The sequence below is a fragment of the Alosa sapidissima genome, chromosome 21 (assembly GCF_018492685.1).
Source record: "Alosa sapidissima isolate fAloSap1 chromosome 21, fAloSap1.pri, whole genome shotgun sequence".
Classification (NCBI taxonomy): domain Eukaryota; kingdom Metazoa; phylum Chordata; class Actinopteri; order Clupeiformes; family Clupeidae; genus Alosa; species Alosa sapidissima.
The window spans coordinates 19,609,810-19,634,380 of record NC_055977.1 but is presented as its reverse complement, the minus strand read 5'-3'; the positions used below and the strand labels follow the sequence as shown (position 1 = coordinate 19,634,380).

At 44.8% G+C, this 24,571-nt stretch overlaps 2 protein-coding genes across 6 annotated transcripts in view; both read left to right on the top strand.

The window, feature by feature from the left end:
• LOC121695288 (glutamate receptor ionotropic, kainate 5) overlaps positions 1–3,306 on the top strand; it is an 85,798-nt gene extending 82,492 nt beyond the window's left edge. For 3 of the 5 annotated variants that reach the window (XM_042075991.1, XM_042075990.1, XM_042075993.1), the window contains exons 21-22: positions 509–675; positions 1,291–3,306. In XM_042075991.1, coding sequence (XP_041931925.1) covers positions 509–675; positions 1,291–1,986 — 863 coding nt within the window. In that variant the 3' untranslated portion in view covers positions 1,987–3,306. Of the gene's footprint in view, positions 1–508; positions 676–1,290 lie in introns of those variants that run through there. The other 2 variants (XM_042075994.1, XM_042075995.1) reach the window with 2 other exon arrangements.
• Positions 3,307–6,485: 3,179 nt separating this feature from the next.
• On the top strand, positions 6,486–22,588 carry si:ch211-264f5.6 (carcinoembryonic antigen-related cell adhesion molecule 20). The gene is made up of 9 exons (XM_042075996.1): positions 6,486–6,645; positions 6,946–7,260; positions 9,120–9,407; positions 10,218–10,484; positions 12,472–12,756; positions 13,291–13,545; positions 13,804–13,921; positions 18,878–18,938; positions 19,770–22,588. The coding sequence occupies exons 1-8, from the start codon at positions 6,597–6,599 to the stop codon at positions 18,894–18,896; spliced, it is 1,596 nt and encodes a 531-aa protein (XP_041931930.1). The 5' UTR covers positions 6,486–6,596; the 3' UTR covers positions 18,897–18,938; positions 19,770–22,588.
• Positions 22,589–24,571: the final 1,983 nt, after the last annotated feature.

The following is a 24,571-nucleotide window of genomic DNA, read 5'->3' as shown; positions in this document are numbered from 1 at the left end:
CTTTTGTGGCTGTTGTTTATCATATTCATATCCTCGCCCTCGCCATTCTGCTGCTGCTGATAACCGCATACAGTGTTATTATATCTCTTAGCCCCCCTTCCCCCCCTCTCTCCTTAATACTATTAAGGAAATCATGCACCTAATCTGTTTTTATGCATTAAGGGCCAGTGCATTATTCACAGTAGCAGTGTACAGGTGAATGAATCAGAGAGGTAGGGGGGTGGAGGCTGGGGGGGAGACCACTGTGGACAGATGCATGTGTGGGCTGAGGGTTCTCCGAGTTTAGATGATGGAGGAAAGAAAGCAGCAGGGTTGTGCAGGCGCTGTTTTGTGGGGACGTGCTGTTGCTCTGCAGCTGAGAGCAGATCTTTGGAATTTGTGAATTTGTTTGTGTGCATTTGTTGTGGTTGTTATTGTTTGTGTGTGTGTGTGTGTGTGTGTGTGTGTGTGTGTGTGTGTGTGTAACTATGTGAAATAATCTCTTCTTTGTACATGTGTGTGTGTGCAGGCCTGGGCATGGAAAACATCGGTGGGATCTTCGTGGTGCTGATCTGCGGCCTCATCATCGCTGTGTTCGTGGCCATCATGGAGTTTGTGTGGTCCACGCGCCGCTCTGCCGAGACTGATGAGGTACGCCCTCACACCTGCCACGGCCGACATCACAGACACCCCCCAGTAGGTCACCGCGGCAACCCGCCACCCCTCTGTATGTGTGTGTAAGTGTGTGTGTCTGTCTGTGTGTGTGTGTGTGAGTGTGTGTGTGTGTTTCTGTGTGTCTGTGTGAGTGTATGCACCACGTGTTGTTGCTTCGCCCTTTCCTCAGTCAGTTATACATGTAAGCATCTGACCAACAGACTGCTCTGCACACCATCTCAGACAGGCCAGTGCATCTATTACTACTACAATATATACACACTGATCTGTATAGTGGAGGTTGGTGCATTCCCAGCTGTTCTAATTAGCTGTTGTGGAGACTTAACCGTGTTGTACTGCGGTCAGTTCATTGGAGAGGGCCCTTGCAACAGTTTGTAATCCCCTCTACTTCTCATTGATTAAAAGCATTGATTGATGAAGTGGCAGAGTGAATCAAAACAGGATAAAAACAATGGTGCTTACTCCCTCCTCTCTCTCTCTCTGTCTCTCTCTCTCTCTCTCTCCCTCTCCTTTTCTTTTTGCCCCTCTCTTTCTGTCTCTCTCCTACACTGCCTATCTTTCTCCTTTTCATCTTACTCTCTTATCCTCTCCCTCTTTCTCTCTATCTGTCCCTCTCTCTTCCTCTCTCTCTATCAGGTGTCTGTGTGTCAGGAAATGATGTCAGAGTTCCGGAATGCCATCTCCTGCAAAAAGAGCTCCCGTTCCCGCCGGCGACGACCCCTGTCCAGCTCGGCCGTGCTCAGGCACCCTGCCCGCCTGACGCTGGGCGGCCCGCGGCCACTGCGGCTGGTGCGCGAGATGCGTCTGAGCAACGGCAAGCTGTACAGCGGCATGGGCCCACTGACGGGCGGAGGCCCCCCCCTCGGTGCCGGGGGAGGAGCAGCAGGCGGCACCCTGGGGCCCCCGGGCCCTGCGGACATGGGCCCGGGGCCACAGCGCCTCCTGGAGGACCCGCTGGGCGCCGGCATGTCCAGCACGCCCCCGCCGCCTCTGGCCCAGGCCCAGGCCCCGCCGCCAGGCGCAGTGGGCGCCCCGATGGTAGTGGCGCCGCCGTCGGCGCGCGGCTGCACCCACGTGCGCATCTGCCAGGAGTGCCGGCGCATCCAGAGCCTGCGCTCGGCCTCCTCGTCCTGCTCCCGGATCCCGCCGCTGCCCTCGGCCACCAGCTCCCTGCCGCGCCTGCCGGCGCCGCCGCCCTCCTCCTCCAACACGGACAGCGAGGGGGGCGGCTCGGCCAGCCCACGCCGCCACAAGTCCAAGCCCGCCCCTCCACCCCGCCCCCTGCCTCCGTGCAAATCCCCCTCCACAGACTTACTGAGCAAGCAGGACTGAGAAGAGAATGTACAGGCAGGGAGGAAAGGTGGGGGCATTCACCCAGAGAGAGACTCGTTGAAACTCCTGCCACCCCACCCCACCCCACCCTATCCCACCCCGCAACCCCACCCCTCCGATTTCAAAGGAAAGAGACTCGACAAACAAAGCAGCTGATGGAGGAGAGGCCCACTTTATAACAAGCCCTCTGTATAACTGATCAACAAAAACAAACAAATGAACAAAAACAATGAATCGAAAAGGTTGACAGAGGAAGGGGAAGAGAGAGTGTGTGTGTGTGAGAAAGAGAGAGAAAGAGAGAGGACAGAGGCTCTCATGGTCCTTGCGAGACAGGACACCTCCATGACATGTGGCTCAGCGCTAGGCTGCGCCCTATGGGGTTCAGGTCGACAAATAAAAAAGAAAAACAAAAAAAAAAACCCAGTCGACCTACGTGGCCCTGCTCTATGCAACATGTCTGTGCGCTCATGTAGGTCGGTTTCCCATGATTCCCATCAGGAGGATACGGCAGCTCTTTCTTCCTCGGAGACAGGAAGTCAGCTCACCTGGTCTGGAATCTATCCTCTGAACACTGAATATAATCTGGAGGACTAACATAGACCATAAGAGAGAGAGGAAAAGAGAGAGCTAAGAGAGAGTAGGTTCAGAGTGACAAACACCACTGAGAAAGTGAGGCGTGAAGGTGCATTGAGACGTGGGTGCAAACGTCATCTTTAACGGAAGTCTTATATTCACCCTTGAACTTAACATTATTCAGAATGACTTTTAAAAGTAAAGGGCAAAACGAAGATGATGATGATAAGAGGAAGACATCAGTGGTCCAGTTTTCTTTCCTTTCAAGCTATTTGCTTATTTTCTTTTTCTATATTCCTTTGTTTGCTTTCACTCAGTGTGTTGTTATTTTTTTTCTACCATAGCTGGTTCCCGTATTTCGGGCTGGTTGCCAGGGAAACAAATGTCTGAGATTTGTCATGTTCTGTTTTTTTCCCTGTCAGAGGTGGAACAGGAGTGCGGAACAACAAGACAAGAGACTGAAAATTGGACCGTTGTTCGTTCTCAGTAGAAACATACCGACATGGGTGGGCACTTGTGCTCCTGATGAAGAGGTTTGGGGAAAAAGAAACTGTCATCAGGCACTGACCACAAACAGTCCTGTCCAGGCATATGTACGCTTGTTCTTTCCTGGTTTAAGAGGGAGTCCATGTTATTGTTCATCTTATGTTATGCATGAGATTGTGTGTGTGTGTGTGTGTGTGTGTGTGTGTGTATGTGTATGCATGCGTGTGTGTCTGTGTGTGCCTGAGAGAGAGAGAGAGTGTGTGTGTGTGTGTGTGTGTGTGTGTGTGTGTGTGTGTGTGTGTGTGTGTCAGCGACAGTGACAAGTCACGGTCAGTGGCAGTGGCAGTGAATATGTATGTATGTATGTATGTTTGTATGAGAGTATTCAAATGACACAAATGAGTCTGATCAGACATTTTTATTATCTCTTTTTCCTTCCTTGTTATTTTTTCATAAGAATTTCTATACCAGTCCTAAACGGATTACAACAGTGAAAACAATGGTTATTATGACGATTCTATTGTTATTATTCCTATTGAGATGTGGGGTTGTGTAGGAGGGCTGCTACCCTCTGCTGTTCAAATATATAGATAAAGAAATGCATTTGGAATAAAAACAGCTATTAAAACTAAATGTTGTATTAATCATGCTGTGGGTCATTGTTTATATGTGTGCTTGTCTGTTTATGGAAAAAGAAAACATTAGTAGGCCTATGTGTAACATCCCTGTTGAAAACAATCTGACCAGTTTAAGGTGGTTTGCTGATTGACTAGCTTGTTTGACCACTCTATGATCGTTGACCAGCTAGACCAGCAAAAAACTATTGTGAAAACATACCTTCAGCTGTTTTACCCAGCTTACGATGGAAATTCAGCTGATTTTGCTTGTCGTACCATCTCAATCTGATCATTGTAGCTGGTGTTGCTGGTCTTATATTGCTGGTTTAACTGACCATGCCAGCTTATATTGGTAATTAGCTAACCAGCATGACCATCTTACACCAACAATGTCAAGCTTGGCAGGCTGGTCACACAAGCATGACCAGCTTCATCAGATGGTCATGCCAGCATGTCCACCTGGTGGCCCAACCAGCTACACCAGCAAAGACCAGCAAGAGCTACACCAGCAAAGACCAGCTACTAGCATAAGCTGGTTTCTATCTGTTTGTATCTGTTTATTTATATATATATATATATATATATATTATCTTCACAACATCTCAGATCAAGCTGTAGGTAGGCCTTGCGGGATATGCCATCTCGTCCTTTTAACCATATAGTAGCCTACTTTACTGCCTAGTTTTAAAGATTATACTTTTGACATTATTTATAGAATTTATGTACTGGGCCATCTCTGATATATTGGGATAAGCAATATATGTGACAGCACACAGCCATGGTACATATATTTGTGATCAATGTGGCACCTTTGAATGCCCCTTAAAATGCAACAACACAGAGAACACAGATCTACTGTATGCTTGTGTTGAGATCAAGCACTTTGATACTGCCCACAACTTGCACTGTTTAAGGTAATTTGAGTAGGTCTGATGACGTTACTATTGTTCTAAAAGTGAAACGTATGCCTACGCTTAGAACAACAGTGTATATGAATGGAAATCGTGTTTTTTTTTTTCAGAGACCATTTTTTCAAGCCTCACCAAAAAAGCGAACCCCGTTTCCCCATAAGACCGAGGACATGTCGAGGACATAGTTGCCCGTCTTCGATTAAAGCTTAGGGAGCACTCGGTCCTGTTCTCTCTGTGAGGAAACCTAATTGTATCTGAGACGGGGCACCCCGTGGGGCCGAATGGGAGAAATAAAGGCCAGTGTAATTTCACAGATATTATCCTCTCCTGATGAAAAGATCAACTGATCGAGAAGCAAGAGGGAGCGGAGACCGCGCGATGGCTTGCGCGTCGATGAAAAGAAATTTCAGCCGCTTTCTAGATCCTTCTGATGTTGGCATGAAAAGGGGGGGGGGGGGGGTGAAATTAAAGCAACAAAAGACTGAGGACAACCCCGGGCACGATGACACGCACAAGCAATGCAGGGAGAGTGCGGAGAGGAGAAAGATCCCAAATGCCCTGAGATTGAAGAGTCGTTTAAAGATGCAGTCGGGTCAGTGGTGGCTATGTGTGTTTTTGGCACGCGCACCCTCAAGCATGAACAAGTAGGCCTACGCAGGCGTCACTTTGCAAGGCCAGTCATGAGGATGGATGTCAACAGAGAAATGTTGACCACAGTGTGAAAGAGTCAGAAAACCCTAGAATCCCCAATAGAATCTTCCCCTTTCTGACTTGCATGAGCTCAGGTCAGTGAGGCCTGCAGCAAATGGAAGTACAAAACTGTTTATATGCATTAGAATACAAGTTGATACAAAGGTCTATCACAACATTAGATGATAATATGTGTGTTAATATGGATTTATAACAAGTTCTAATCTAATCTAATCTAGCGGTCATTTTTGACCGGGAACACAAAACTAGTAAACATAAAACGAACACAACAGAAGGGTTAATATTTTCATATGCAGAAAGGCATTCCTTACGGTTACTAAGCAAATACGCACTCATATAAGATAGCCTACGCATGCTTGTATGCGTTGTTCATAAAATAGCAGACACACAGAATGATTGAAAGAGATCTCAACAATATTGTCCGTGCTAAGGTTGGCGATGCAATATCGTATATTGATGTATCAAAATAGGGTAACTCTGTTTAATATGTGGCCTATATAATAATGCTGTGTAATTAAGCAAACAGGACTAAATTTTAGATCAGTCGGAAGAGCTCCAGACTTTGTTTTCATTTTTTAGATCTTTGGCCAAGGCTGGATGTTTACTGAAAGCTTGCTACAGATTAGAAAAGCCAACCAGATTGAGATATTTTTTTTATAAATATGATACATTCCTATTGCTCTATTGCTCCTACACAAAAAGCGTTTCATATTTTCTTGATTGCTGACTTGCTCCACTGTGAGGATATGTGATTGTGATTTACTGTAAGATTGACTTCAACAATTCGCCACGGGGCGGCAGCGTAACCACAAAAATTCAAACAGTTAAAATGTTGATGCAGTGTTTTTTAGTTGCATTCATTTGATTTTTGAAACAATTGCTACGATTCAACTGAAACGAGATCATTCACATGGCACTTATGGTGTTCCTTATGTTTACATGATGCTGTTCATTTGGGGCATTTCACTTTCTTCATAGAAGGCTAGCCTAGCAATATTGCCCACACTAGGCTACTTTTAGATGCAACAGGTGTATCAGGTGTAACGTTATAGCTGATGTGTCATTAGAAGTGAAGCTTCTAAATTAGGCTACTCTGCTGTATTGTGGACTCAACATTGTATCAGTAGCCTATCCAACGATTGCGTCGATGAGAGTCATGACGAGTCAGGTATGAGAGTCACTGAGCGTGCGGGCGTGGTTTGATTGCAACTACTACGCACCTCTGGAGTAGGCTACGATTCACTCTTTTTGCTTGCAAATTACAAGTCAGCACGCACTCCTCCTCTGGAACTTGAAGGACACAGACGCCTCAATGGATTTCTTTAATTTTCGGCTATTCTTCCTCCTAGCGTCAGCAGTTGGTGAGATATTTAAAAATAACATATTTGTTGGAAGTGTGACCACTTGCTGCCACTTTAGTCCTTGTTACCTGCGTTATATGGTTCTGTGCATCCCTAATCTGTGTTATTTTTGTCGTAGCCTAACGTTTTAATTGAACGTGTGTAAATTAATTGCCTAGTAGAATAATTTGAATGATTGGCATACCAATCCGTTTCCATTAAGGTTAAGTAAACATTCTCTTTTAATGTGTGTGTGTGTGTGTGCGTGTGTGCGTGCGTGTGCGTGTGTGTGTGTGTGTGTGTGTGCGTGTGTGTCACTAGTGTGCTGTTCAGCAGATATTCTAAAAAACGACAAGGTGAAAGGTGTATTGGGAAAGAATGTCAAGTTCAACACAACCTTCGATGGCTCGGAGTACCTGTCACTCAGCTGGAATTTCGGAAGCGTCAATATCGTGACGGCCAGCAAAGATAAAGTGGCTATCGCCAATGCCTACAAGGATCGAGTTAAGCTGAACAAGACCACCGGCATGATGGAACTTGGACCGCTCACTGCCGCTGACAACGGGATGTACCAGTTGATCATTGTTACTCAAGAGCTGCAGACACTAACAGGAGACTCGGAACTTAAAGTATTGGGTGAGTGCATACTGGTAGACCTACTTAATATTTGGCCTCAGTGGACATGGAACAAGTTTGATGTCATCTAACGTTATTATGAAAGTCTCTCTTGGTGTTAGTGTTATTTTGATGTTTAATTACCTTTATTTTATTTATTTATTTATTTATTGGGGGCGGGTAGAAAGACTTAACACTGCCCTTAAATCACTTGTCAATTAAGAAAATACATTGGAACCAGCGGCGCCGCACTTTATAGCCACTAGAGTGGTCTGTGGTTGAGTGGATGTTCTTTGGGCGTGGTTTTTACTAAATTGTCTATGGTGCAACAACAGCATGGTATTAATTAATGACAAAAGGCATAGGGAGTTTATATCGACTTATATCGGATACAATATATAAAATATGACTACCTATGCCTTCATCGGTAAATTAGGGTGACTTAAAAGCATGGTTGATAGAAAATGCACTGTAGAAGTAGCTCAGTAGCTAGACATCACTATCTAGGCTACTTCATACAATCTTTTACTTGAAAGGGCCCTTCATTAGAAAACATTTAAACAACCCTGAACAGGTATAGTATACAGTAAGTATAATCATAAATTATGTAATACCTGTTTCGGTTTAACTGCTTTAACTGGTGTTTTAACCTTTTGTAGCACATTATTATAGCATATTGCTATGGTGCACTAGCCTAGAAATCTAGACGCGCCCCTAGCTGCCAAGGCTAGTCTAGCAACTCTCCGTTGGCTTGTGAGCTCCAGAAATCGAAACTCAATCAGGCCAATGAAATCGTGTATAGAGTCGTTAGGTGGGCTTAACATAATGATTGATGGCAGAGTTGCAACGGTTTGGCTTGAATTCCCTGCTACTTGAAAACAAATAAGATGGATGTTGCTGTTGGCGAACAGTGTTACACGAGTTAAGCTTTTACTAAGTTGGCAAACGTTTGAACTAGCCAACTAGCTCCGCTGGTGGGAGACGCATGGGACTCATAGCGCTGCCGCTGTCCTATTGCGTGCAGAGGGAATTTGAAAGACAACTGATTATCCCGCCCCTCGGACTGAGCACTGCGAACGGTGAGTGTCCAGACCCTACATTTTAATGTGGGTCTGGCTCGTCAGGCTAATGGTGCACTGCAGTTTAGCATACCTTAGCCTCGCAGATCCGCCAGAGATCATACTCTCTCACCTTCTAGCTCTGGCTGCTACTTCTGGGCCAATTACCAAAACCCAGGTGTAGACCAGTCAAAGAACAGCATATAGGGAGGTCAGCCAAGATTCTTTTCCGGGCATTGAGTGCACTCTCTTCGTCCTCAGACATCCCTCCTGTGTTGGAATGCAAGCACTTGCTGTGGCGTATGTGTATGCGTGTTTAATATATCATCAGGGCTAGGTCTCCTAAAAGCCACAATGATTAGTCAACAGTAGAGGACATTTTGAATACCCTCTTTATCTATAGTGATTCTATCCCTGCCAAGGATGTGAAACCAAAGGCTCATCAGTGGTAGAGATTGTGAAATAAGTGCAGACAGTTCTAGTAAGATAGAAACATGCCCCTACGTTTTCCAGGATCTGATTTTGTTTAGCGTGTGGAGTGCTGCTCAGTCTTTCTCTGCTGATCTTCCTCCTTTTCAACTTGCAAGCAAATGGACAGCCTGCTGTTCCCATCTATTTGTCTTTCCTTTCCCCACATTTAACATCCTTCTCCTGAAGCTTCAAACCCAAGCTCACCCACTGCTATTCATTCCATCCCCGTCACTCCCCTCTCTTTCTCCATCCGCTCTTATTCATGCACTCATCCTCATCCCTCTCTCCATCCCTCCATTCACACCCTTCTCCCTTCATCCTTTCATCATTATCATCCTCTCCCCTCCGCAGAGCCGGTCTCCAGCGCGACTATCACCTCCGACCCCCCGAAGGAGGCGGTGGAGTCTAACAGCTCGGTGGTGCTCACCTGCACAGCCAAGGGCTCCTTCCTGAAGTACACCTGGCTCAACAACACAGTGCCTGTGGTGGCTGATGGCAAGCGGCTGATCCTGAACGCCGACGGCAACATCCTGAGTGTGAAGGACGTCCAGCGCTGGGACCTGCGGGGCCCCATCTACTGCCGCGCCGGCAACGACCTGGAGGAGGAGACGAGCGCGGCCTTCAACATGACCGTCAGCTGTAAGTCTCTGTTCTGAGAAAGAAACTGTACTTGTTTCATTTGCTTTAATTATTTGCGATTCAGGTCTATTTTATTTCAATATGGTATCAAGGTTTTTGTTAGTGGCGGATATAATGCACTGTCTGCAATGTCAACATCAGCATCTAGACAGGAAAAGCAGGTTTATTCAACCTCCTATTCTGATAGGCGTAAACCTTGGGTACATGGATTTGATTTGATGTTGGCTCCATCATAAGGCATGTAAATCCTTGCTGTACCTAACCACCCATTATGAAACTTTCTTAGGGAAGTACTGTAGCCTGTGCATCTACTTCCCTATGCCTTTACCTGAGATAAATAGAAGGCTCTCTGTTATTCTCCCTTTCTTACTGTCTCTCAGTTCCTTTCTCAGTGTGTCATTTCCTCTTGAGCTTCATAATCGTCTCTGTCCTCTCCTTCTTTCTCTTCGTCAGTTCATATCCCCCCTGCTGTTGTAAGGTTTACCTGAGAGGAGGCGAACGGTGGGCACGTCTCTCTTCCTGGTCAGGGTGGCCATGTTCCACACACAGTGTGACTAAGGGTTTTTTTTCTTATGCAAACAGCCCTGTGACTCAGACAGGTGATGGGAAGGCAGCGTTTAGATAAGATCTCATTCACCAACCCCCCCACCCTACCCTGGCCCCTCAGTGCTGTAGCCGTCTGCAATCCGAGGAGAGACAACACCGAGGCATTGTTCTCGCTAAGCCTTTCTATGTGTGTGTTTTGCATCCTCTTGAGGCTCATTCTGTACACCTTTCTGTGTGTGTGTGTGTGTGTGTGTGTGTCTGTAGATGGCCCTGAAAAGGTGGTTCTCGTGCAGACGCCGACAAGCTCTGTCCTCGCCACGGGGGCTATGGTGACCCTGGCCTGCTCTTCCGTGTCCAGCCCTGATGCCACCTACCAGTGGATGCACAATGGGGCGCCCATGAAGGACACCACCGCCTCCATCACCTTGGAAAACGTCAATGAGAAGAACAGCGGCAACTACACCTGCGTGGCCTTCAACGCCAAGACCAAGCGCTACACCGCCTCCAACATGGCCTTGTTTACCGTCATAGGTGAGAACTCAGAATCATGAGCTCCTCCCCAAGTCGGGTGTGTTTCAATCTTGTTCTATGTAGTGGATTAGTTCACGTCTACAAATGCAGGCCATGAGTTCTCAGTGAAGTGGAGAATGTCACTGACGAGTTCCGTGGGGTATGTAGAGGGAATGTTGGAAAACATGCAAATCAGAGGGCTCCAGGTTGAAGTTTGAGAGCCTGGCTATTACCAGGACCACAGGAATTCGGTGTGAAATTCCTGTACATGTGCAAACTAAAACATGTATTGGTCACATGCTATACTGTAGGTGTGCGTAATATGCTTGGTATGATGGTCGTTTTGTGTTTGTGTTAGAGTGCTGGTCTCCTTAAATTCCTGGTTGTGTGCACATCACATTCTGAACCAGAATTTGGAATCTAAATTTGTGTGGTCAGAGTTGGCCAAGTGAGATCACTGCATTCCTGACACCTTGATAGGCAAGAAAGAAAAATGCTTTCCTCTTTTTAACTCAGTGTACAGTATTTTGATAAAAAGAAATCAATTATGTGAAAGCTTATAGCAAAGCAATCATTCACAACTGAACATAACATGACACCTTTTCCGACCTTTTCCGTTTTCACCACATTTTGTGTTATAACAAACCAACTAACATGTTATAGCTTATAACACCCCCCCCCCCCCCCCCCCCAGCATGGTTGCCTGTAGGTAATAGTAACTTGGTATAGGTTTTTAACCTAGCTACATCTGTTCGCTTGACTTAAGATGGCCTCTTGTGAAGCAAGCATGCAGAAACTGGTTTCACCACTATCGGCCCTGTGGCTATAGGAACGGCCCACGTCATAGTATTTGACTTTCTGTGACTGCACATGGTAACTCTTGCTTCATGTGTGGGTGCTTTTTTTTTTCTTTCACAGGATAAGGGATTAGGGATTTAGGCGGGAATAAGGATTTAGCTTGTGAGTTTAGATTAATTGAATTAGTTTAACTGTATCCTGCTGACAAGTTTAAAAAATGTACATGTGAAATCTTCGGTTTTAAACAGGAAGGAGGGAGAGAAAGAAGAACAGGAAGGAGGGAGAGAAAGATAGATAAATACATAAATATTGAATGAGGGAGGTAGAGAGAGAGAGAGAGAGATCTGATGTTATTTCCTGGTGTTTTGCTGCAACGCAGTGAATGTGCCATGTTGCTCAACGGCACATAGTTGTTTACTCTGAGTCATACCTTAAATTTATGCTAACTACAGTATATGGTACACAAGTTCTAAGATGTCAAGAAATGCAAGGTATGACAGGAAGCAGCAACAGAGGGGAATACAATACGCCTCTCTAATGACTGTTTGTCACTGAGAGTCACAGAGTGTTGTGGACACAGGTCACACCCTGGAGAATGTCTTAAGGGGGTTTGTAGCAAGAGAAGAAATGTAGTCAATGAAGTACATCAAGCTAATGCTGAATTGTCAAGTCAATTGAAAAGTTACTTCTTTTCATCCCAATAAAAAGCCTTCCTGGCATAACTGAATAATGTACTTTCCAGATAAAGATATAACATCAGTGAGAATTTTTTTTTTTGAAAGTGTCTCTTTGTCAAATTGCATGCTTTTGATATTTTGCTGAGGAGCGCAGGTTGCCCATGTAAGTGTTTGTACGTGCTTTTAAGCATAATTTAAGTCTTGGGACAGAGAGAGGTCGCTGCGTGTGTACGCGCCGCCATCTTGGATCACAGCTCCTACACATAGTCTTACACATACAGTACTTGGACTTAAGATTAGACATTGAAGTTAGATAAGTAACATGTTATGACCAGTAAATTGTGTTTTGAGAAGTTGATTTGGGATTATTTAAATGGGACATTCTAATGTGGGAGCAAATTCAACGGTTACAAAGGTTCCACAAGAAATCCTTCATCAACCTTTTTTAAATGGCATAATCTCTCTCTCTCTCTCTCTCTCTCTCTCTCTCTCTCTCTCTCTCTCTCTTCCTGTCTTCTCTCTCTGTTTCACAGAGCCCATTAAAGGAACCACGATCACCAGAGTGGGTGCTGCCACGCCCCTTATCGCCAAGGACAGCTCCATCCAGCTCACCTGCAAAGCAGTAGCTGGCACGGTCGCGTCCACAAAGTGGACAAAGGACGGCGTCGATCTGGTTGTTAGCGAGCGGGTGGTCCTCTCCAAAAAAATGGACATGCTGAACATCTCCATGGTGCAGAGGGAAGATGCTGGCCTGTACAAGTGTGTGCTGAAAAACGCAGTCAACTCCCTGGAGGGGAACTACACAATGGTGGTGAACTGTGAGTGTGAACATGCCGTCAGTCGCAACGCACTGGTTTAGGTCTTGGTCTCTGTGTACACACACAAACAAATACACCCTCACGAGACATAAACGCACTCTCTCTCTCTCTCTCTTTCTTCTAAAGGTTGTATCAGCGATTGCAGGCCCAAAAAAGGAAGGTTGCTGATACAACCTTTAACTCACTTCATCTCACATCCATTCACTCTATTTCACACACACACACACACACACACACACACACACTCAATAAGATAGAGAGAGCGTTTTGATCAATGTTTCTGCGTTCTATGCTTTTGTAACCATTTTCTTTTAAATGGTAGAGAGACCAATGAGAGAGAGAGAGATTTACACATTAATGACAAATTCATCATGATTCTCCTCAGTGATGTCTGCAGGGACTTGAGAGCATACCGTTAGCACATGTCTGCTTAAAGGACAATTGAAGCCCTTGACCAATTCATGCCTATGCTAATACCACACATGACAAACACCTTGAAGCCAACCTCTCTGTCTCCTCTGAATGTCATCTCAGATGGTCCAGAAGGGATAAAGATGGTGGGACCGAAGGCGGTGGAGATCACAGACCGTGTGGAGATCAAGTGCACGGCAGAGTCTTACCCTGTGGCCACCTACTCCTGGAAGCTCAATGGCACCGAACTGGAACCCACCACATCGATGTTCATCATCGAGCAGCCGAGTTTCCGTGACACAGGAACCTACACCTGCACCGCCCGCAACCCACTCACCAATGGCACCGCCTCCTCCACACACACACTCGCTGTCAAAGGTGAGGCTTTCACAGCAGAGATTTACTGAGCATTGTAACTCATGTGTGTGTGTGTGTGCGTGTGTGCGTGTGTGTGTGTGTGTGTGTGTGTGTGTGTGTGTGTGTGTGTGTGTGTGTGTGCGCGTGTGCATGTGTGTGTTTGTGGTGGGAATGAACAGTTCAACAAATATTGAAAGAATTCTGTGAATGTATGTTCTTAAACAAATGTTTCTGTGTGCATGTGTGTGCATTTGTGTACGTGTGCGTTTGTGTGTTCAGAGGAGGGAGCACTGGATGAAGGGTTGTCAGGCGGTGCTATAGCTGGCATCATCATCGGCGTGCTGATCGCTCTGGCCATCGTGATCGGCGTGGTCATGCACATGAGAAAGAAAAAAGAGTGAGTGTCATCTGTTTCATTCCCTTTATCTTGCGCTCTTTTCATCTCTCTTTCTCCCTCTCTTTCTCTCTCTCTCTCTCTCTCTCTCTCTCTCTCTCTCTCTCTCTCTCTCTCTCTCTCTCTTTGTCTTGTCTACCTCTCTGCGTGCATCTTGTGTGAGTTCAACCCCAGTGCAAGTGACAGACAGAGCATAAGCATGACTTTGGCATCAATTTTGTTTTCTTGTCAAAACTGCTCAAAAAATTATTTGAATGACTATCGAATCCTTAGGATTTATAGATACCTGAGCACTAATGAAAAGGCCTGTTGTGAGCTCACACCCCTGCAAAACCTGAAGGATTGGTTTGGCTTGCCTAAGATGATGTGAGCTTAAGACGTCTGTAGGCGGCTACATGAAGTCGAATCCCCCTATTGGCCTGCACATGTGTGCACGTAGTGTGTAATGTCGTGATGTGTAATGTGATGAACCATCTTATGACATTGAATCAAGGTTTTCAAAACAAAACTTCAAAACTTATCATCAAATGATGAAGCAAACCCAACCTTTTGCATTTGTGTTGGGGAGCGCAATGTTCCAACATTACATTTGTTTACTAGGCCTATGCGAGAGTAGGGGATAACTGGCACAATTGTAACACTTTTCTATTCTCTCCATTCAAACTCGATTTACACAAAGACGTAGCCTAGCCTAAGACTTGAAAGCTGTGAAATTTGGCCAGAAAGGAGTCATACATGTTTACTCCATGAAAGTTGAAACAGAATTTAAAAATATGTTCTAGTTTGTTAAGAACTTAACCTAACAGTGATCTACCTTTGTTACAACCTGACACAGCCATTAAAACGTGCGGTAGCCTACCGTTGTTACAGTAGGCCTAGCATAAGCGCCATGAATGAAACAGTTCTAAAATCGTGATAGCCTTGTTGATAAACTGCTTATTTCTTTAATGTCTGAAGCATTTGGTCCAGTGATCTTTGAAGTTGCTGCAGCTGTCTAAAGTTGAATTGGCTGTGATGGCGGCACAAAATTCATAATCCATAATTCACAATCAGATGGTTTTTTTTTGAAGGGGCGGGGCGGGGGGGGAGGTGTAAAGCGGTATACCGTGAAACGGTAATTTCTTGCTTTCCAATCGCGGTAAGAAAACATTCATACCGTCCCAGCCCTGGATGCAATCTCAGCCACATCCTTTGAATGGCTGCCAATCAGTTATGGAGCTAATCTGTTGGTAGATTTACTGATAGTTTAAGCTGCATTGGAGAGATTATGAAGAACTACTTATTTTAATGCAATTTGAATGTAGTGCAGACGGAAGTGTAGGGGATAGTTAATTTTGTGTTTAGGAAGTAGTTTGGCTACTTGTTCAGGTCATTGGTTAATTCTCTGATGAAGTAACATATGTTGGATACACAGGGATCCAATGCCCACATTGGGTTTTGCAATGGTACATTTTTCTGGTGTTTTCAGGTGAGTCACTCTTTCTCCAGTCCATTTTCTCTCATTCCAGCGCACCTGTCCACTACCGTCCTCTCCTCACCTGCCCTCACCACTTCTCTCCTCTCCTCTTTGAGCAAACACAGAGTCGACAGAGTCAGGGATTTACTGGAGCAGGATAGGTGACAGAGGTCAATCAAGGCTAGGCACACCTGGGCTTGTCTTTGTGCCGTCGAGGAGCCGAGGAAAGCTCTGTAGGGACATCCATCTCAAGGCGACAGGTGCTGAGAGGAAGTCAGAACTGGTTGTATTTTTGTTTTTTTGGCTCTGCGACAGACGTCTTGTCCCAGAAAGGCCTGTCAACAGCTCCAGTGGTGGAACAGAGACGGTGTCGCTGTCTGTTTGTGTTCAGGAAGAGGGTTTCCGGATGAGGAGACGTGTTTGTGGACTGTCTGTTGACTCAGGAGGGGGAAGCCCTTTTGAAGACTCGCTAAACAAGCAGGTAGCGGGTAGTGGGCGTTTAGGGATTTGAAGCCGCTCTGCACGGTGACAACTGGAGAAAGCAAGGTGGTGAACCACCTCATGAGCAAACACTCAGGCGATAAGGAGGTGTTTCTTCACTACTTGGCCAACACGGTGGTGTAGTTCTTAACAGATTTAACCCTTTTCAACTGAAAGAAACCTCAGGATGTGAGATTTCAAATCTGTGTGCAACTGCTCTTTGACGCCATCTGATTTGACATGGGAGGTTGGTGAGCGTTTCATAACACTCAACATAAGATGCCATTTTCTGATATCTTTGGCTGATAAACAAATGTCTAGAGAAGAGATGGAAACAAAACAAAACTGAAACAAAATAACACTCAACCTGTTTAGATATTCTCAAATATCTACGTCAGGTTACAGGAATCTATTGGCTCCCCAATGCACCTATTTCACTTCATCCCCTTGGGTGAAACAGCCACAAAATGGTGTCAGGACTTGGCAGGAGAACGTGTACCAGGCACGCGCTAGCACTCCCAAAACACAGCAAAACAGTACGGGCATGAGGGAAGCTGTGGAGGAGGTGGGGAAGCTACACAGGCTGCTGTTAGCCAACTGCACTGGCGGCCTCCATGGTGTGGAGTTTGTGTACTCTGTGTTCGGATGCCAGACTATAGTGGGATTTGGTGGGGCAGGCAGGCACGGCAGATTCCTGGGATGCTCCTCCGCTCCCGCCTCTCCTCTGACATGGCTGTGCTTGCTCCGATTAATGATTGTCGTGCACGTTATTGTCAATACGTCGTCTGACCGCATTCCATTCCCTCACGCACACACACACACACACACACACACACTTTTGAATTTACAGAAAAAAAGGAGTGGCCTCTGTTGTCACGGGTGCCTATTGGATCAAAAAAAGTGTGTCTCTCCTGGGTCCTCTTGAAAAGCGAAAAAAAAAAATCATTCTCGTTCTTGCACCTTTTCAGTGTTTCTGATTTCTCAGTGTGTCTCGCCTTTCTTGCCTCTCTTATCACTTGTACATTTCGCAATTGGAGCGAGCAGATATGATTCACTTTTGCAGAGAACGTTGTTGACAGAGGTTATGTCATTCATTCTCTCTCAACCGCTTGTGGTGAGAGGAAAATAAGACAAAAGGAGCGGTCAAAGTAAGACAAAGGAGGATTTTTTTTGTCCTGCCTTGCCCCGTGTTTTTAGAATGAGGTATCTGTCTTTCTGGGGAGGAGAGGGAATGGGGGGAGCAGGGTGGAGAATGAATGGCAAGAATGTCAGTCATGTCCACACTTGCTTGGCTTCTCTCTCTCTCTCTCTCTCTCTCTCGCTCTCTTTCTCTTTAGTCACTTCCTCTCTCATCCCTTCACTCTATTTCACACACACACACACACACACACACACACACACACACACACACACACACACACACACTATTCTCTCTCTCTCTCTCTTGCTCCCTCTGTCTCTTACTCAGGCTGTTTGCCAGTGTTGATTCAAATTCATGCAAATGCAAAGGTGCTTTATTAGCATGACTGTTTGAGTACAGTGTTGATGCAAAGGTGCTTTATTAGCATGACTGTTTGAGTACAGTGTTGCCAAAGCAAGTGTTACAAATGACGGTAGAATAACAAAAGAAAGTAGAGGATAGAAACAGAGCAATGTGGGTATAAATATGTGAACAGTAGTAGTAGTCAGTGTCTATATATTTGCACCTGCCTTAGGTAATGTTCTGTTTCTCTTCCATATATCTTTCTCTCTCTCTCTCTCTTTCTCTCTCTCTCTGTCTCATTGCTGTCTTGAATTCCTTCATAATTTCCGAGAATTCTATCTGTAATGCCTTGTGATTACCTCTCGGTGGTAATGACATGTTTGGCTCCGAGCCATCTCTTTTGATTGGAGATGATCATAGAGAAGGAATGGTTCCTACTACTACTAGGAATGGTTTCCTTGAATTTCCCCTGGGGATCAATAAAGTATCTATCTATCTATCTATCTATCTATCTATCTATCTATCTATCTATCTATCTATCTACTACAGTATCTGTCTGCCTGTGAGATATGGGGCTCTCTCCCCTCAACCTTCTTTTTCCTCCTTCTCCTTAATCTCCACACCGAAACTCTGACGAACATACTGATGTCATTCTGTCTCGTGCTTAGGCTCTGTCTCACTCTCTGTCTCACTGTCTGTCTCACTCTCTGTCTCACTGTCTGTCTCACTCTCTGTCTTCCCCCGTAACCCCCGCCCTCCTTCCCCTGTGAGTCTGTCGCTGTCTGTCAATTTGTCTCAATCTATCGTAGTCTTAACTGTCCTCTCTTATCCTTTCATCTCCTAAACTCTTTCAGCCTTGAATTCATCGCTGCAATGATAAATCGTAGGAGCTTCCACAAACGAGTACAGCCATGGAGATTGTTTGCAAACTGTTTTTTTTTGTCCACCCCAGTGTTTAGCGTTGCCTCAGTTTGTTATTGTGCTTGTTTTGTGTGCTTTCTTATCAGTTTGACTGAAGAGATTGTTATCTCAACTGAAGGTCCATTGGTAGGAATACCTCTGGAAGCCTCTGCTCAGATAGTTTTAGATACAGACAGTCAAGGTTGATGAAATGATATTAGAACGTTTAGCATTACCAAACCTGACCTGAATTTCAGAGGAAACACTCATTTTAAGGAGCTTTTTGTCGTAACCACCAGGTGCTTTTTCCAAGAACCCTACAGCTGTAATGTGACTGACTGTGCAGTGAGTGAGTGGTATGCAGTCAGTCACTGTACAGCATTTGTTTTCCTGAATCACACTTGTCCCACCTTTTCCATTAAACACTCATTATCCTCAGCTTGTTTTCATTTCTGTCATTCTGTGAAGCTTACTTATATTTATCTAGCTCCTCACACAAGTCCCTTCAAGACTCCACAATGGCTAATAACTGTGTGTACTGTACACAGTGATATTACTACCAGATACCAGTGGCCCAGGAGAACTGCATACTGTAAGCATAATCTGACTTCTAATCTCTCCCTTGTCCTTTCTCTTCCAGTATCCCATCGCCATACTAAGCACAGAATCATGTAAGGGAGAGGGAGGAGTCGGAGGAACCGGTAAGTCCCTCTTTGACAATATTTTCTCTTTTTTGTGTGCACACAACCCTGACTCAGTCTTATCCACCACCCAAAGACTGCTTCAGTATTCCTCAGGGATGGCACCCTTTTTTTTTGAGAACATGTTTCTGTTGATGTTCAGGAATGGGGTGTGATGGTGGTGGTGGTGGTGGTGGTGGTGGTGGTGCTAGTCGAGGGCTGGGTCTTGCTAGATTCTCAGCGGGGTGCTCGATGAATGTTCCAGAGACTTTTTCCGCTTTCCTTTTGTCACGGTCTGCATTGATGCCCAGTCTGTGTGGGTACAGTGTGTGGAAGCGTGCTCCCGCCCTCACAAGCTTGCCGTGTGATAAGACTGTTGACTCAGGGGGAGGGTGGAGAGGCTCTAGGCAGAGATTAAACCAGAGCTACTGTTCAGCGTGACCTTTTCCCACTCCTGCGCATACAGGGAGTTGGTGTGTGTATGTGTGTGTATGAATGTATGTGTGCAAGGTTCACAGACTACGGTCTATACAGATTTAAGTTTTATTTCAGGTTCTCAAAGTGGCGTCATCCACCACCATGTTTAAATTAGTCACAGACTTGCAAGCATAGCAGCTCTAGGAATTGTGCTGCCTCAAGCACAGATGTTATCTATTTCTGAAGATGTTTCTGCAATGTCAGTTTTTCAGTGGGGTGGAGACGTTTTGCAACATCTCTATAATGTTAATCAGCTGTCTGAAGAGTGTTGAAATTCATAGTAAAAAAGGAGATTCTTATCATTGTGTTAATGTGAGTGAGGGGGTAGTTTTTAACATGTGACTAATGCGACTCCTCTCTTTCTTTCTTTCTCAGGGTTTGCAGAACATCCCAAAAACAAAGAGGTCTTCATTTCTTTTCCACCGAAGATCCCACAGGGCAGCTTCAAGAACTCGCTCGTTTGGGTCGTATCACCGGTTCCCCTGACTTCCATCCCACCTGTCCCAACCACCCGCCCGCACCCCTGGGGTGGACTGCTCTTTCACATCACCAGAAGAAAACTGCTGCCCTCTCTCTCACACACCTGGTTTCGACCCCTCCGCCTGCCTTACTGGAGTCACCCATCCCATCCCCTCTCCTCACCCCCACCAAGCCCACCTTTCTCGGTACCTGACCCCAGAATAACACCCTCTCTTTGGACAAAAGCAAACCAGCCACCCTTGAGGAGTTAAGAGATTCTGGGACTTGAAGGCTGAATTAGATGGAGTGGAGGGGTGGTGGTCTTGGACAGGACACTTCTCCTTATCTGTGGGTTTCTGCTCCATCTCATACCCCCCCCCTCCAACCGACTCCTCTCCCTATTGTGTCCTACCCCTACCCCCTTTTCAACTACACTAAAGTGGACCACTCCCTTTTGTCCACCCGCCGAAACCCTAAACCCTCTTGTTGCCCCCAACCCCCTCAAAAAGAAATCCTGGATTGTCAATCCTATTTGCTTTTTCTCTTCTTTTCTTTTTTTGGAAAAGAGGACAACTCCTGAGGTAAATGAAACTTGGTCTGGAATTAACCTGAAGGCCTAAGCCTCCGACGGTTGACGCCCTATGGAAATGATCGCATTCCTGTTGCAGCCATGGCCTTCAGTAGCTTCAGTAGCCTGTCCTGAGGCAGATGTAGCCCACCCCCACCTCTCAGTTTTTATGAGCCAGTTTCAGTTTAGTTCGGCTTGGAGCTAAAAGGTCTCTGTCACCAACAGCTTGCCCTTGGTGGGCCTTAAGCCTCTGTGTCTGCCTTTGTTTTGTGGTTCTGTAGAAAGAAAATGGAGTTGAAATTAAATTAGAAATGCTTCACTTGCTCCTGTAATATCTCCTCCTGGTCCCTAAGGAATGTGTTTTGCTTTAATCTGTTGATTTGTTTGTATGTTTGTTTTCTGGACATCCTAATGCTGGGCCAATGAGGCAGAGTGGAGAATCTTGGAGAAAGACCAACATGTCACAACAAGCCAAGAGAGAGAGAGAGAGAGAGTGTGTGTGTGTGTGTGTGTGTGTGTGTGTGTGTGTGTTGGGTGGGGGTGGGTCGGTACTACGGATAGGGAGAGGGTTGGGTCCCAGGTTTTTCAAAGAAGATGAAGGTGAGAGATTTTTTGCTGTAGAATGGCATTCCTTTTGGAGTTTTTGGAGGGAAATGTTAAATGTTTTTCCTAGGCGTTCCCTCTCTCCTGATTTGTTACGCTCGTACCATCTCCTTGAATCACTTTTGACATTGGATGGCAGGAGACCATAAATTTTACTAAAATTTCAAATCCACTCGAGTGCGTTTGAAGTTTGAATGCTTAAACGTAAGAAAATTAGAGACCACTTCGATACATTCATGACCAAATATGTGTGGTTTAAATTGTCTCTTCCATTCATTGGAGGGAAAACAATCCATAAACATACTGATGATTTTTTTTTTTAACTCATTTTAACACCCTTCTGGTGTCACCGCAGACTGAAATGCTCTTGTTTGTGGAGGCCCCAAGATTTATTAGGTTGCGATGAATCAAAGTCAGACGGCACTCACATAGGGCATTCCAGGGTATGTGCTCTAACATAAACACCTGCCCATAGAATGAGTAGATACGTGGGACAAAAAGGGCTGCGAATGTAATCTTGAAGCATCGCTGTCCTTTGGAGGTCAATGTGTTTATTGCGGTCAGGTTAAGCACATAATAAACAAGATCTGTTGTGACAACTGGGTTTCGGTTGCGAGAGACACACCATGAGCAATCCAACAGAAGTATTTGTGTGACTTTGTGAATTTGCTGATTAGTTTTAGATTAGAAATTGCAGACTTTTTGTCCTGGACATTAACTGACTTTCGTTTTTCTGTAAAGAAGCAAAAGAGAATTCATTAACAGAAGTTATTTTGATTCAGATGTATCGATAAAGAGTTTCCAATCCCACTCCTACAGAGATCTTTATTGATGTGTAAGTGAAATGTTGTGATAGTAGACTTATGTGTATTTTTCTGTGCGTAAGACATGGAGTCAGTATTTTTTTCACAATAGACAAAAATGTTCACAACTTCTTGAATTCGTGTCAGCCATGTCTTCATAAAAGTACCCTAAATTACATAATATACCATGTGTAAATATGACAAATGTATCCGTTTTGTTTATGTTTCTTTTTCTTTTGTAAATTGCTTGGGATCTCTTTTAAATTGTATTAATTCTGTTAGTTAAGATTATTCTCAGGTTGTTTACAGTATGGGTGTGATATTTCTTTAAATTAACAAGATCTGCTCCTGTTCTCTTGCTAGCCGGATGACTGCCTCAGTAAAATTTGTGTAGTTTATTTTTTTAATTTCTTTGTTTTCTTTAGTTTGGTTTGTTTTATTGTGGCTTAGGAGTCATGCTTGTTTAACTATTTATTCGCATCCATTGTTCTCCATGTAACCCAAGCCACTGAGTCCATCAAAAAATGTGCCCCTCCCTCTCTTTACATTGTAATTGGCTAACTTATTTGGAGGCAGACAGTGGTAGTTATTTTTTACATTTTCCTGTATTGAATTCCCTATGCCACGTCTCTTTTTTTACACACTGAAGGAAGCAGTTACCATTATTGAAACGAACTGTCATGAGACCATAAACATACAGAAAAGTGCTTAGGGCAACGGGGGGAGGATCCCTGCATCTGTGTGTGTGTGTGTGTGTGTGTGTGTGTGTGTGTGTGTGTGTGTGTGTGTGTGAGTGTGTGTGTGTGAGTGTGTGAGAGAGAGAGAGAGAGAGAGAGAGAGAGAGAGAGAGAGAGAGAAAGAGTCCCTGTGTTTGAGTACAGATCAGGGGCCCTGTACCTTGTTAAAAGTGACACCATTCAGCACTTGTTTTTAGACTGTATGTCACTCTGTTGCAACAACCGTGCAGGAGTGCCCTCTAACTATGGTGTTTGTGAAGACCCAAATTCACCTCACCTGTGTCCTGCAGGAGCTTCTCTAGTGTCGTAGGGGCTCCCCCTCCCTAACACTCGTGCCCTGGAGTGTCTCATGTCCTCTCCTAGCCACTCCCTATAGAGAAGGATTTCAGCTACAGCCGGGGGCAGCCAGAGCTTGACCCTGACTGCAAGTAAAACACGTTTTGATTCAGGTGAAAGGTTTGAATCTCATTGTAAACGCCCTCATAGCAAACTGATGAATGCCCAACACACCTCAGAGAAAAGTGAATGTGTCATCTGTTTGTTTTTTGTCTGGTCTCATTCTTGTTCTCGCTCTCCTGACTGTGTAAGCGTTTCCTACGGCAACAAGAGATCATCCATATCACAGACCTCATCAGGATGTGACGAGTATCCTACAGTATGTTATTGTTTGATTGGAAGACTAATTCTACATGCATGTAAACACGTTGAGTTACTGATGCCTTTTTAACACAATCGGATGAATCATTTGAACTTCCCTTGAGTTAAATGTTTTGATGGTGATGAGGAAGTTGTTCCAGTGAGTGTTCTGACAACAGCACGGCTGTTAAATGCTGTATTTGAATGTAAGCATAATTTTAATAAATGATTATTTCCGAAATGCTTATGACTTGAACTGTTTCCAAGTAAAATCTGTGTGTGTGTGTGTGTTTATTCATGGACCTAGGATTATGTTGAGCTTAGTCTCGCTGGAAACTGTAAAAAATGAGAGTCAAGGTGTTCTGGCATTGAGTCACAAACTTGCCTTTCCACCACTGTCATTTAGCTCTACACACCTGCAATTACTCTTAGCATGCCTTCAGTGTGTGTATGTGAAGCTGGGTGTGTGAGTGTGTGTGTGAGCCCGTTTCTGGTTTCCGTGAGTGTGGTGCTTTTGTGCTGCAGAGATTAAAATGGCAAGACTTGCTGCTACAAGTCCGGTTCAAAGAATGGTCCTCAATGAAAATGTTCAAGGCGTGTTGAATCCGAGAACATTTTTCCCGCAGTTACATTTTGATCCTCTTTCCCTGCATATTTTTTCCCTCTTCAACCTCACATCACCCCTGTGGCACTTCGCTCGGGACTGGTTGGGATTTCCATCCTCTGTTTGCCTGTCCTTGTGTGAAGTGTTCTTAGCATATTTACATAGAAACATGTATTTTGCAACCGTATAGCCACCACACATAAGCAAGTAGGCCAAAGAAGCACTGCTATTGTGAGAGTACAGTGGATAGTGTAAGTGTAGTGATATCTGTAGTTGCTTTGCTGATTATGTAGCCAGCTATTTGGGGACAAATAAAGTGAGTTATGGAAACTTTATTAATCTGTGTCATAGTCTTGTCCACAGAAAATAACAGGGTTACCAGGAACTTTACTGAAGACCTAGGAGTTGTAATTTAATCAATTCACTCAATCGAAACCAGTAAGCTACTGATTTTCATACTGACCTTGATGTTAAGGCATTTCATGGGAAGCTGCACTTCACAGGAAATGTTTGATGCAATATTACAAGACATGTTTAGTAATTGTGACAGAATGATTAAGAGACCAAACGCACCTGACAAGTCATGCAAATGTGGAGTCATCCAAACCACAGGTGTTCTCAGGAGGATTAAGCAAAGCCTGCACATTTTAATCTCTTATGACTTAAAAATATTTACATTTATCACGTATGTTTGAAAATATTGAGATTTATCACATATGTTTCCTCTGCGACTTAGGCAAACCTACATGTAATCAGTTCTTGGCGAA

Coding starts and splice junctions, on each gene's coding strand:
- si:ch211-264f5.6 (XM_042075996.1), top strand. CDS start 6,597: ATGGATTTCTTTAATTTTCGGCTATTCTTCCTCCTAGCGTCAGCAGTT. Junction 10,485..12,471: donor GGCCTTGTTTACCGTCATAG/GTGAGAACTCAG, acceptor TCTGTTTCACAG/AGCCCATTAAAGGAACCACG. Junction 13,546..13,803: donor ACACACACTCGCTGTCAAAG/GTGAGGCTTTCA, acceptor TTGTGTGTTCAG/AGGAGGGAGCACTGGATGAA.